Source organism: Eleginops maclovinus, chromosome 3 (genome assembly GCF_036324505.1).
Source record: "Eleginops maclovinus isolate JMC-PN-2008 ecotype Puerto Natales chromosome 3, JC_Emac_rtc_rv5, whole genome shotgun sequence".
Classification (NCBI taxonomy): domain Eukaryota; kingdom Metazoa; phylum Chordata; class Actinopteri; order Perciformes; family Eleginopidae; genus Eleginops; species Eleginops maclovinus.
Genome location: NC_086351.1, coordinates 15,325,253 through 15,339,499, shown reverse-complemented (window position 1 = coordinate 15,339,499; position 14,247 = coordinate 15,325,253). Strand labels below are relative to the sequence as shown.

At 39.5% G+C, this 14,247-nt stretch overlaps 1 protein-coding gene across 5 annotated transcripts in view; it reads right to left on the bottom strand.

The window, feature by feature from the left end:
- Nucleotides 1-14,247, bottom strand: part of LOC134861822 (protein MTSS 1-like) — a 48,413-nt gene that overhangs the window by 9,559 nt on the left and 24,607 nt on the right. For 4 of the 5 annotated variants that reach the window (XM_063879332.1, XM_063879334.1, XM_063879335.1 and 1 more), the window contains exons 4-6: nt 8,049-8,133; nt 6,651-6,742; nt 6,317-6,391 (exon numbers count right to left, since the gene is read on the bottom strand). In XM_063879332.1, the coding sequence (XP_063735402.1) occupies nt 6,317-6,391; nt 6,651-6,742; nt 8,049-8,133 (252 nt within the window). The remainder of the gene's footprint in view (nt 1-6,316; nt 6,392-6,650; nt 6,743-8,048; nt 8,134-14,247) is intronic. The other variant, XM_063879333.1, reaches the window with a different exon arrangement.

The following is a 14,247-nucleotide window of genomic DNA, read 5'->3' as shown; positions in this document are numbered from 1 at the left end:
TGGACAAACAAAGAGAATTAATATCACATGATTCCAGGAAGAATACATTTGCAAACTCACAAGAAAACATGTGACTATGTAATAAGACGGTGTATTTGGGCCATTGAAGGTTAAAAAATAAGTTTACGGAACATGGGAGGGTGGTAATAATCTCAGGGGAAACTTCTGTATTGATTTATTTATGATCTCATAGGAAATAGTACTTTATTTATTGTGGATTTACAACTTAATTCTTGGAAATCCTTACCTACAATGGCCCTAATACATGCTGATAAATGCATTTGACCACTAACCCTGATGGACAATATTCTCCCTTTATCTTCCTTTAGAACACAACCATGAAAAAGAATAAAGTTATTCTAATGAAAGATGTATGAAAAATCACAAACAATGAAGCAATGAAAGAACATTTAAACATCTCTTTGTCGTTTAAATATCTGCTCTACATGTAAATATCTTTTTGGACACTGCTATCTTCAGTGGTAGCATTTGAATGTCCTCACTACTTTTGTGGCTATCACCTCTGCATGAAGGGCCACTCTTTCCATGGAACGGGTTTCCTGTCAATCGTACAGAGGCGACAAGAGGGGTATCTACTTCTAGGCTAATCTGTTGCTCTTCTTGGACCTTAATACATTATGTCTTGACATAATGGATTAAATATCCCTCTATTTCTCTTTGTCTGACACTAAAAATATAGTGTAGGTGACTCAGTGTTTTAGGAATGGCAAGTGTGCACAGTATTTTGAACACCATCTGGTCCTTGCTGTTTGTGGTTGAATATGCATATGCAAATCCAGGAATGTCTTAGGGCAATTACTTTCCCAAGGTGATCCTGTTGTTGAGCAATTGTGCTGTGTGTGTTTCAGAGTGTGTGTGTGTTTGGGGTTGCATGCGTTACTGAGGGTGAGTGTGCGATATTAAGACACCCTGAAGCCAAATCAAGCCCTTTAAAGTTCTCCAAGGAGGCAGGAAGGCTGGCAACAACCTAGGATGACAAACAGTGGGCCTCAAAGGCATTATCTAACCACTTGGACTTCACTTACACACACATTTATACACACACAGAGTAGTTGACTTTGGTCCATCAAGGTTAAACCCACAGTGAACCAGTCTGTGGTCTGTGTGTCTGTCTGCTCTTGGGTCTGGGGAAAGATAACAAACTGGCGTGTTTCAGAGACATTGACATGTGGCAGTATATCATCCAAATCAGGAGTGAAGAAACACAGATAGGGTTACACAGGCGAATCGTCTTCACCTCAAATGTGAAACGTAAGGACGTGTGATCTCTCCTCTCTGATATGTCAGTACAGTGAATGCATTATGTATCATACAGCATGTGGGAAGTTCAGCTGCTTTATCTCAACATCAGATGACTACACCACCATTAAATTAACAATCAATAACAGCTTCAAGGGTGCAGCTAAATACTAGGTTAAAGGAAAAGCCCCAGGCACATAGGATTATTATGCACCTATTGCACAACAGCTGACATAAGTGAGAAATCCCTAAATATTTAACACTCGAGTGCAGAGTGATCTTTGATTGATGAAGTTGCCAAGTAGATAGCTCTTATAGCTTGGTGGCTGTTGACAAAATAAGACAAACTGATTTTCCATATGGAGGGAATCCATTTACCAAGCTGAGGTGAGCGTGACGCTGAGAGGAATGTGAGTTATGTGTGTGTTCATGGCACTTCTTACTATATTACACTAAGACCATGATGGAGTAGATGGACTGTGGACTGGAAAGTCCAAATTGCAGTATATATTTTCAGTCTCATATAGATCTAAAGGCCACATTTAGAGGGGACAAGTATACAATTACACTGCACACAGTTTTGTGGAGAACTGGCAGTATAACTGAGCCTGAGAGGGCGAGACAGGCCTCACTCATTAGTCTGGTTTCCACTGCAGGACAGAACTCATTATTATTCACTTCCCTCCGGGCAAAATGTGTCTTTTTCCATCTTGTTGCTGAGGAAATTACTTGTAAGCTAGGCTGACATTTCAGATAATGTTTAAATTACGATTGAAAGCTGGTCTATCTTTATATTGAAAAACATCTATAAGTGAAAAAAGTGTCTGATTAAATACATTATATATTATTAATTATACACAAATACCTTCCATGACATGCTCTCAGTTAATGTATTGCTGCTGTAATGCTCAGAGAAGTTGTGTGACATTGTGAAGTATTCCTGTCACAGCACTGGGTTTAGATTAATTTATTTATTTATGATGAACAAAAAAGCAATTCAAATATGAAGGCAAACAGGTTGGCCTCTCTGTGGATAAGTAGCTCTCCGAGGTCGTCAGCCTGTGATGCTGTGGTGTCTCTTGGCAAGCAGTAAACGGAGTGGAACTGTTTTCTGGTTTTCTCCACTAGTTCATATCTTGGCAGACTGTATTCTTGACATAACCACTGTGGGTTTGGATGCTAATGTAAGTTGAGGCACTCTGTCTGAGACGTAGGTAGTTGGTAGTGATAATAAGTATTTTGAGAAGCGAGTAGAGTAGAGCCCAGACATAATCACAATCAGTGTAACATAACTTCCTTCTGTACTTTTGTCACCCATTCAGAAGCACTATATTCTTTAACTCATTCATTGGAGTGACAAATATTTGAGTTTAGTCCTTTAAAGTGAATCACAAGGTCATAAATTCCAGATATGCATTAGCTCATGTGGAAACTGACCAGAAGGTTAAATGTTAGAAAACCCTTTGAAATACCACACATAGAGTGAAAAATATCTAACCAAAAGCCGTTGTCATTAATCAATCAGCTTGAGGCAGACATCAGTGGCGATATTAAAAAAGAAACGTAATTGCAGGGATGGAAGTGGTTGCACACACACAATCACACACACATAAACACACAAAGGGACACACACGTGTGCTGAGACAATGCAGGCACATCATGGCATGGGATGTCAACTTGTGGTTAGCAGAGGGGTTGTTAGTGCTGAACGGAAAACATTCCCTGTCTCTCTTCCATAGCTTGTGCAACTATGTGAATGGCAGAGCCCTGATTGCTACTTCCTCTTCCTCTCCAACCACAGACAAACACTTGGGTTCATGGAAGGTCAATAGGAACTGACAATGAAATATATTTCACAAGTCATTTTAGTGTTCAATTAAGGACAATAAGTGCTTGTAAAACATAGTGTAATGTTATCGCTTCACTCCCTAAGGATTACTAACTCATGGTGTACTGTGGATGTCCTTTGTCCAACATTTGGCAACACACACCAAAGCACTGCAATTGACTTTAGCAGTTTAAACATCACCACTTTATTAGATGTGTTTTGTAAGTGTTATGGGGGTATAATGTAATGTTTGTAATGTAATTAGTTAGCTAATTCGACACTAACTCAACAGCCAGGGCAGCAAAGAGATCTGTAATGTGTGTGAGAAAAATACTCTTCATCAGATTTTCACTATTAGGTTTAGGTTGGCTTTGTTGTACAGTATATTATTCATCAAACACCGCAGGTTAAAAATGATAAATCCAGCTATTGCGTTGACCTGCAGTTGTTTTTGCCAAACTCAACTTGCCGTAAAGGGAGTCACTAAGCCAAGATGAATATGGTGGGGGTCCTGCATACATGAAGATACATGTGCACACACACAGAAATGAGATTAGCTTCTTCAGCTTTCACATGACCAATAATTACATTAGGTTGCAGTCACAGGCTGTTACTTAGTAAAGGCTAAGGTCTCAGGTCAGAAAAACACCCTCACAAGACACATATCAAAACATTAGAAATGCAATTACACAGGCAGACAGATGGAGTGTTAATTATTTCCATAAAAGGAGAACACTACTTTTAAGTTGTGTAACTAAAACTAGTTGCATATTCCTATACTGCATTTAAGTTAACTTATGTGAAATTATTTTTGCTCACAACAAGGATGGGAATCCCAAAAATGGCAAGACATTAAATGGCTTTCCAATTCATAGGAAGAGTGTAATATAATTGTATTTTCTCTCGGCCAGCAATGGTTTATAGTTCTGCTAGCATGATGTGCATTCAGATATTTACCATAATCTGACGGTACACTGATTGCTGTCAGTGAACGATGGCGCAGAACCCTTACCTGCCTACATTTTAAAATAGAATCATCACTTTATTTCTCTGTAAGCTGCTTTTATCGGTTTGTCCGTAGGTGGCTTTGACAAATGCAAAGTAACAGAAACTTGGCACACATAGGTGGATACCAAAAGCTGATGGACAGTTTGAGAAAAAGAATTTAAGGTTAAAGAACTGGACCAGTAAAGCAGAAGAGCCAACCACTGGGCCAAGTATCTTTACCCAAGTACTGTATATCTCAGGTCTACTGAGGCCTCCACTTCACCTCCTTTCCTCTGCTTCTGCTTCAAACCACAGCGCATTTTAAAATATTTCTACAGTCTTTATCTAATAAAGTACATCTCTTTTCTATTTTAACCATCACTTGGGTCAAAGCAAAGGCTCAGTTATGGAACACCCTTCAGAAAACTGCATTCAGTAAATGACAAGAGTCAGAAGAAATCAAAGGAGAGGAAGTACAAGAGGCAACAGATGGATGGATGGAAGTAAAATCTGCAGCTTCACACACTATACTGTATATAATAATGTGCCAATAATGAGTAGCAATGATAAACTGTAAACAAAAGCTGCATCTGTGATGGAAACCCCAGCATGCCAATATCAGGCAGCCTCCACACATGTTTAATCTTTGCATGAAAAGTAATGTCTATGGGGGCTTTTTCACAATGCAACCAAGATGCTTATTTAGGCATTGTAGCGAATGTAACAGCCTGGACAGAGTGTCTATACCACAGACGGACTTACCCAGATTATCAGCTGCAGTGCAGCACAAGGAGAAGAATGGTATCAGAGAGAGGAAAGAGATCAAAGTCAACTGAAAAACTGCCAGCATGTAGGCTAACGCTAATGCATCACGTAAAGGTGCAGTAGTATGTGTCTGTTGGACTCAATGACTGTTAAGCGAAAACACAGCATTAGTATTTTTTCTTTAAAACTAAACCATGATTACGTTTTTCCAACCTACCCGTTTTTCTATTTGTTGGACATGTTTGGTAAATATAAACAGAAAGGAGAGCAACCTGAGTAAATGAGACAAATTTTACGTAGCAGTATTAGTAATGATCATGTACAGTATAAGTTACATGCCAAACTAAAATGAACTGCACAGTAAGAGGAGGAATAACCATTGACTTTTTCTTTCTTCTCATTAATAGTTTCTTGTCTTTTTTCCTAGAAATCGGTTGACATTAGGAATCTGAGACATCCAAAGATTTAGACTTAAAACTATCGTCATCTCTAAACGTACTGGAAGCTTATTCATCGTATTTCTGTGTACATACGTAGAACTTCAGCCAAGAGAACTGCAGAAGGAAAAAGCCCCTGCCCTCTCAGAGAGTGTTTACCAAGTAAGGTAATGTTTAGCAGCACTACATCAGTCTAGTCTAATCAGTCAGGACAAACTTCTTCTACACACATCACTGCTGTCTAATGAAAACTACATGCATAGCATCTGGACATCTTCCCATTTTCAAACACGAGCTGGCTTTTTTCCCCCCAGGCTTACTACAACTGAAGCCTTTCATGTGTCAATAAACTTATTTCTCCTGTATTCCTGAATGTTGACTTTTGGCAGAAAGAGGTCTATAAACATTAACAGCATAAACAAACTACTTCCAAAGCTCAGGTGCATATATTCAAGTTTAAATACTTATAGCATTTGGAGTGAACCATCAATGTTTTGTATGCTTCCATCCTGATACACACTAGTTGACACAACATTCAGGCCAAAAATGAGGCTGTACCTGTGGATCAAACAGATTACCAGCGTCTGAGAACATGTAATCCGTTTGCGTGAGGGACATAAACGATTCAAGTTTCAAGGTTCCCAATTAAATTGCAAACTTAAGGAGAATAACAAAAGCATTCTGCTAGTTTGCTTTCCAAGAATTAAATCTGAACAAATTCTTTGACGACACTTGAGACGGAAATATTTCACTGAGCTTTTGGCATGCAATGCATTAAGTCCTTAAGTGTGTGATCCCTGTACTTAACTTGTTTTTATGCCTGTACGAATAGCATATTATGCAGGTTTCTATTTTGTACTGTGACCTTTTCTTTGGTTTTCATTCTCTGGTAAAAAATGTAACTACTCCATGAGAACAAGAATTAGTCCAAGATTTGTGTGGATCACTTTGGGATTAACTTGAGCCAGCAATGTTATTTTTGATAATTCACACAAGGTTTGGTTGATATAAATAATGACACAGTGGTTTTTATGTTTACCTTTCTTTGCTTTCTTCTGAAGTTTCAGTGTGTCCGAGGATTTCTTTTTGATTTCCTGCCGGGCTCTTTTATACTCTGGTACAGATGATTAGGATAAAAAAAGAAAAACAAATCTGTGAAAACGTATTGCTAATTGACAATTTTCCATAGACAAAGGTTATATCACGTGGGACAGAATAATAATCAAAAACCCTGACACAAATCATTGAACATGGGTTCAAACTGTGTCGCTTTACATTGCTTTAAAATGTCTAATGTGTATCCTATTATCAAAGACGATTCTTCATCAGCCAGTTGCTTTATTATTATGTGTGATTCGATTCTTTTGTCCTACCTTTAGCATGGTCCTTGTCCAAAGTGTTGACTCCTCTTTTCCAGTCCTCCATCTGTTCTTGTAGAGGGTTGATCATACCCTCCAGGAAGGCCCTGTGAAAACACACTGACATTAACTACTGATCTGGGCTGCGCTTCAACAGTTTAACCATTCAGGTCTATTTGAAATTAAACTATTAAAAAGTAAAGTTGTGACTATTTGCATTTATCAAAAACACTGATTGGGTTCGCAATTTTCATAAATCACATTTTATTAAGCAATCCCCTGACCATACAACTGACATTTGGAATGTAAACAACAAGACCTGCTCTGCACGATTGTCACGATAACTGTCACCTAATTATAAACTGGCAGACAGGCAAACCAGACATAATGATTTTCATGTCTGCACTCTTTCTGTCTATACACTGTTTGGTCAATTATGTCAATCATTAACAGGCAGAGAAAGGGGAGGAGAGAAACGGTCTGCCTATGTCTGACTGAGTCACAGGAGGAAGTAAGAAGCTAATGCAGTCCTGTCTGTCAATCATTACCAAGCTGTGTCCGTCTTGTATTGGAGATGTATTCGTGAGTGTGAGAGGTAGGCAGCTGCCGGCTTACTGCATGAAACTAAAATTAGACTCCCTCTTGTAGACATTTCTCCAAAAGTGAGTGTGTGTCAGTGGGTGGGAGGGCGACCACAGACCCCTGTGTACAGCCTCTGCTATGGAGATCCAAGTGGAATCTCTACTGAAATGCCACCCGAAATTAGAGAGCCCCTTGTCTGTGCAATGTCTGTGTGTGTGTGTGCGTGTGTGTGTGTGTGTGTGTGTGTGTGTGTGTGTGTGTGTGTGTGTGTGTGTGTGTGTGTGTGCAACACTGAAACATTAGAGATACTTGTGTTGCCAGACAAATCGTCTCTTTACCAGCAAATCTCAGACGAGGGGCATTCTTACCCACGCACACAAAATGTCAAGAAAATGGAGGGTATGCTGAAATTTGAATGCTGACCATTTTATTGGAGTGAGGGAAACGGTTTGGGTCAAAGTACACTAACTGAATGAGAGAGTTACTTAATGAAGAAAAACTGCAAAAGGCAATAAGGTCAGATGTTTATCTTTGAAAGATTGAAAAGCTTGTTGCCGAGAATGTTGACCTTAACTTGAATTAATGTGACAGAACTATTTTTAGAGGGGAGGTTTATGGGACATAGGAACTCCCTGTTATGCCTTTTTAGCTCAATAAAACCACAGCGATCGGGCTTATTGACATGGTAACTCTAATTAAAATTCCCGCTTCCACCCTACAGACCAGCCAATCATTCACCAGAATTGCACAAGAGACATATTACATCCTGTGTATTGGTACATATGGAGACAAAGTAAAGGTAGAAGAGCAATCATGTGCTGTGTTGCTTACATGGAGAACTGTTTGAGTTTGGCCTCTATGCTGCGATGTCTCATACACATCCGGGTCAACGCTGATCCAATGTCTTTGGTCCCACCTGAAAGATATAAAGAAAGACAGAAAAAAAGGATTTTAATTTTCTTTTAATGACATTATTGCTAATATGAACAAATCATCTGCACAGCCATTACACAGTGTGTTGGCTTTCCACGTCTGTTTTTGCAGTTTGAATGTCTGAATTGATTCAACATGTTGAGTTACATTTCCATTACACCAGGACTGCAGTGGCGTCATTTAGCAGGAACTCTTAAAGCATAGGTAACTAAATAGCACAACACTGAAATACAGACAGAATACACATATTTAAAATGTACTGTATTTATCCATTCATATGTCGAAAGATGCCACAATCCATGGTTTCCTCTTGTTGTTTTCTGTGCATCCAAGAACTGAATGTACAGTAAACCAGTGTGGTAATTATATCAGAGTACACTATACAGTAGTCATCTAATCGTGTTAGCTAACTTCATAACAGAAGGGATAGAAATGTGCCTGTAGTTTCTAAATGAAACATCTGTAAGAAGCACTCACTGAGCCCTCACTGACTTATGACTGGCACATGTATTCAGGTCAGAAAAGTAATGAGGAGTTGGAGCTGGAGCCTTTACATGCTTGAGGCCAGTGTCAGTTTCCTGCTCTCAGGATAACTAGCTGTCTACTGGAAGGCCTCAGGCTCTCTGGCAGCTAAGCAGAGCCTTGACGTTGATTGACAGAACTATTGTCCGTCTGCTCAGTGTGACTAGTCGGTGACTCTGTGGAGTTGAAGCACCACTGTGTGTGTGTGTGTGTGTGTGTGTGTGTGTGTGTGTGTGTGTGTGTGTTTGTGTGTGTGTGTGTTTGGGTTTGGGTGTAAGAAAGAGAAGGTGGTAGCAGAAACTTTGTGGAGATCTTGCAACATTCTGTCCAGTGATCAGAGTGTGGGGTTCTGTGTATGTGTGTGTGTGTGTGTGTGTGGGTGTGTGAGAGACAGATTGATTGTGGTGATCTGATGTGAAGTGTGAATCCCCTCCAACAGAGCGAGCCATTCTGCTGTCAGCACAGCCCTTGCTGCATGCAGAGACACACACAGGGCTGTCATTCTGTCCCACAGAGAGATTTACAAAGCACAGGCACACACAAAGTTTTACTCTCAGCGGCTAGACAAAACAAATTCAATATACCGCTGATTTCACTTAAAACACTCACTCACTGGGTTTGGGGTGATATGAAAGCATACTCTAAGTAGGAAATAATTACAGAACAATCCTAATAAATGTATTATTGAATGGTTATGTGAACGGGGACAAGCGAATGTATGTTAGAACAAAACTAAATATTTGTAGAAATCTGTCCACCAGAACCAGATTCCTCACATGTTACACTGGTGTGATATTTCTCTGGAGCTACCCTGTGTAAACTTTGCATCTGAAGCTGAGCTGGAGTGGAGCATATGTTTCACATTATTGACGTCTAAACTCCTCGGAATCCTGGGTTAAGAAATCTTAAGAATTTTCAGTACCACTTTACAATAAGACTACCCTTATAAAGGATCCATAAAGGGTTTATAATTAGGTTATTAATTAGGATGTAAACACTTAAAGAACCGTTTAGAAAAGCAGTCTGTCTAATATATTTTTCATACATCATCACAGGCTCACTATTTGGCAAGATGACTAAGCCTTATATTGGCTACTTAGCTTACTTTGTCTTTTTCATCAGCCGACATCCTTAGTACCTGTTGTTCACTGAGTTGATTCTCCCCCCATCCATGTTGTTGTTTTGTTTATCTCTTGTCTTATAAAAGCTTATTAATGATTTATAAAGTGTTCAAAACCTATTTAATAAATTAATTACAAACTATTTGAATTTTCTTATGTGTGTCCTGAAATTAAAACAAGTTACATACAGTATACGCAGACTATTTGGAGTCAATCTGCAAGTATTAGGCACTATAAATATATTGTGTTAAATCTCCTCTGCCACGGTCTGTTAGACTGAGCTGTGTGTGTCTACCAGAACAAACTGAATTCATCCCTCTGCACCCCACAACTAAACCAGTGGAACAGCATCTGTAGACTTTAGTCTCAGACAGCATGTAATTATGAACAAACAGTTTGTCTAAGAACTGGTTTTCAGACAATCCGCATCTGTCCTGTTCTTCTAAAAGACCAGAATTAGCTTTCTGTGACTGCTCAGAGACACTGTACACAGCATGACAGTGAATGAAGCCATTCTAGAGGGCAAGTTTAACTTCCTAGTCCCCGTCACCAAAACATAATTTAATGCCAGTCCCATTGAGCCCGTTACAACCTCAACATTTTCCCTCTTTCCATTCATCAGTCCGTTTCTCTTTTACTGTGCGGGCTTGTTATTGCAGAGGGTGTGGCTACCCCATGCCATAAAAGACCTTCCTGTTATACAACACCATAATGCTCATTCATTCCTGCGTTGACTTGTTTAGTCATCCTATCCACCATCCATCTGTCCTTCTCGCCCTCACTTTGACTTTTTGTTATTGAAAAGGGTGTAGCTGATGGATGCCATAGTACCACGAGGAGGCCGCACAGCCAAATGAAAGAAACTAGGATTAAAAGGGGCTAACGCTTTTTTAATAATAAAGTTACTGTTGAATTGCAGCCAAGGCTGTCAAGAGAAGAGTCTAGTTTCAGTTGATTATTCAGTTTCAACTAACCACACTTCTAGCTTTGATATGAGGCAAACAAGAGAACCACTATCTGCTCCTGACCACACACACAGGTATGCTGCTACGCGTGTGTGTGATAGAACGATTAAACTCTAGGACACACTCAAATCCATATTTTCGATTTGAATATTTCCTCCGAAAGACAAATGTCATTTATGAAAGCGACAGAAATGTGTCTGCAGGCATTGACATTGCTCAAGATATGGGTATGGCAAAAGATCTCCTCCCATGCCATGAGCATAAACGGGCACAAATTCCAGGTGACCGTGCCTTGCAATTGTAACCGTTACACAATAGCAACATGATCATGAGAATGTTCTTTTGGTGTAGTTAAATAATTAAGCAATACCACATATTCCATAAGTGAAAAAAAGGAGACAGCCATGCATCTCAGAGCAGGTATCTAGTTAATGTGGGCTCTACCATTTCTTCCAGTTGCCGTGGAAACAGTGTATTTATGTCTGCATGTCTATTGCGAGTGAAAGTATTAGGCTTGAATAGTGTCAGGAAGTGACCCTTTGCTTTCTGCTTTGTATCACTGACATGTCCTGTATATGATACATAGTCCAAGCTTGAAGGTCAATAAGCCTATAAACAGCACTAACGCGTACTGTTAGTGAGCTTCTTTGGTTTATCTGCGGCTTAAAGACTTCATTAGCAACAAATTCAATATTATTGTTTGCAACTTAAGGTTTACATTTGTAAAGCTGTGTTGTGTGTATGACAGGGACTTTCCTGTGACCTTGGTCAATTCTGTGATTATTTTCTATTTTATTTAGCATATTTTCGATTGTGATGCTGTGAGTCAAGAGTGTTCAGTACAACTTTACAATAAGACTACCCTTATAAGGGGTTTACGAATAGTTTGTAATTAATTTATTAATTAGGTTGTGAACACTTCATAAATCATTAATAAGCTTTTATAAGACAAGAGATAAACAGGGCAACTGTGACCGGTGGCTTGCCAAATAATGAGCCCACATTTATCTGTACTGCTAAGCCTTATATTGGCTACTTAACTAACATAATCTTCTTCATCAGCCAGCATCCTTGGTATCCGTTCATCAGTGAACAACAGACACCAAGGATGTTGGCTGATGCAGAAGATGAAGTAAGCTAAGTAGCCAATATAAGGCTTAGTCATCTTTCCAAATAGTGAGCCTGTGTCGATGTATGAAAACTATGTTAGAACTGGTTTATCAATAGTTCTTAATGATTAATAAAGTTTACAACCTAATCAATAACCTAATTATAAACCCTTTATGAATCCTTTATAAGGGTAGTCTTATTGTAAAGTGGTACCGATTGTTCTCATTAAAACTGATAATGATTTTAATGGTATTACCCATTACTAATATCACATTCCATCAGAAGAAGTGTCAAGAGTCAGGATGGTGACTAAAAGTGGATATCAGTCAAATCTGCCCTGTTTGTGGAAAGTTATTACTCTCAAGATGAAGTGGCTGCTAACACACATCGTCTACCCTGTCTAGCACTGAGTGACCCCTGGATACAAATAGCTCCAATGGCAGCTCCAGTTGTCTACCACACACACACACACACACACACACACACACACACACACACACACACACACACACACACACACACACACACACACACACACACACACACACACACACACACACACACACACACACACACACACACAAACACACAAACACACAAACACACAAACACACACACAAGCTTCTATTGCATTACACTCCGGCTCTCTGGCCAGACCGCTGCCGTGTGTGTAGTAGCATAGCTGGCTGTCAATAGAAATAGCTGCTGTGTCACATGAGTTGTTTGTGAGGCTTGTAATTATCCCTGCAGCACCAACACTTAACCAGTCAGAAACACACACATACACTTAAATGGTGTAAGCTCTTCTTTTCAGTGCATCCATGTACAAACCATGCTAAACGGATGTATTTCTTTGTATAAAAAAACCCTACATTTGTAAGCAAGCAGGTAGTACTAGCTTATCTGAGAAGAAATATGGCCACAACATGTTTTCAAGTTTCACAATATGTTGGCTAATGCATGATGTGGTAAGCTTGCAAAAGAAAATGTCCCAGGCTGAGACAATTGACAATGTCCCACACAAAAGTCTTATTATTTTAATTATTTTCTTGCCGCTGTTATTCTCTACGTAATGTTTTAATATTAAGAAAGGACTTCTTTTTATATCAATTCTAACAAAGCTTGTCTCTAGCACGGTAATATCTCAACATTCTGTGGGAACTAGTGTCTCACTGGTCTACAGGGACATTTGTGACAGAGGTGACAGATCTCCTTTAGTGTGTGTGTCTGTGTGTGAGAGAGTGAGAGAGATAGTATGGCAATTTGATGACGAGCTGCCAAGTCTGTCTCTGTCCTAAACCCCCTCCCAGACTGTTCCTTGGAATGTCACACTATGCTGACACATAGTGTTTGAGTGTGTGCTAAGAAGAAAGCAGAAAGAAGGACTTTGAAAGGACACTACTCGATGTGTGGGAAATGTAAAAGGCACTTTAAATGTGTTTATCATTAGCTCTTATCGTACTGCTAAGCCTTTATACTCCTTAGAACAGACATCCCGTGTGAGTGACCACTGTTTATTTTGGGCTTGTCTTGCCATCAACACAAAGTAAGCTTGCTAAACAGTTTCCCCTCATCCTCACTCATCTCCTCTACATGATTAAATAAGGTGTGAAGTTCCTTTGTTTCTGTTTATTTAACAGGAGTCTCTTTCTGGTTGCTATGAGAACGAGTTGATGCAATCTGAGACCATTGATAACTATGGCACCAATGCAGCAGCGACAGGAAACTGCTGTAATCATTTCTGCCGTCACGGAATAAGGCCGTTAAAGCAGGTCTGGATGTTTTGACTGCTAATGATATTAAATGGAGGGAATTTCCTCTACACTGGGTCCAAGCAGATTTCTCCCTCTATGTTACTCAAACTACAAACTACCAGTATGACATTTCTGACTTGTAACTACAAGGAAAACACATTTAATCTGTCATTTTTGTAATATGCCCTTATTTATTTAAATTATCTCCGTAGGACATCTGCATCTTGACACAGATTTCAGCCTGTTGTTAAAGGAAAGCTGATATGACGAAAGAATAAAATCACTTTAAAGAGGAGGTCATAGGGAATGGTGGGAAAGTTACAGTGCAAACATTGTTTAAAACAATCGTTAGGAAAAACAACCAAGAAACAGTGAGGAGAGGAGGATGAACACTGTAAAGCAAAAGGGAAAAAGAAAAAACTGCAGAAGGAGAGTAATGAGTTCAGGGTAGTTTTGACATGAAGCTCAGAGAGGCCTGCTAGCTGAAACCAGCTCTGTATGGGCACCAGATGGTCGCTGTTAACTACGGGCCAGTGGTTACACTGATAAGAGACTAGAGACCATACAGCTGGATACACACACACACACACACACACACACACACACACACACACACACACACACA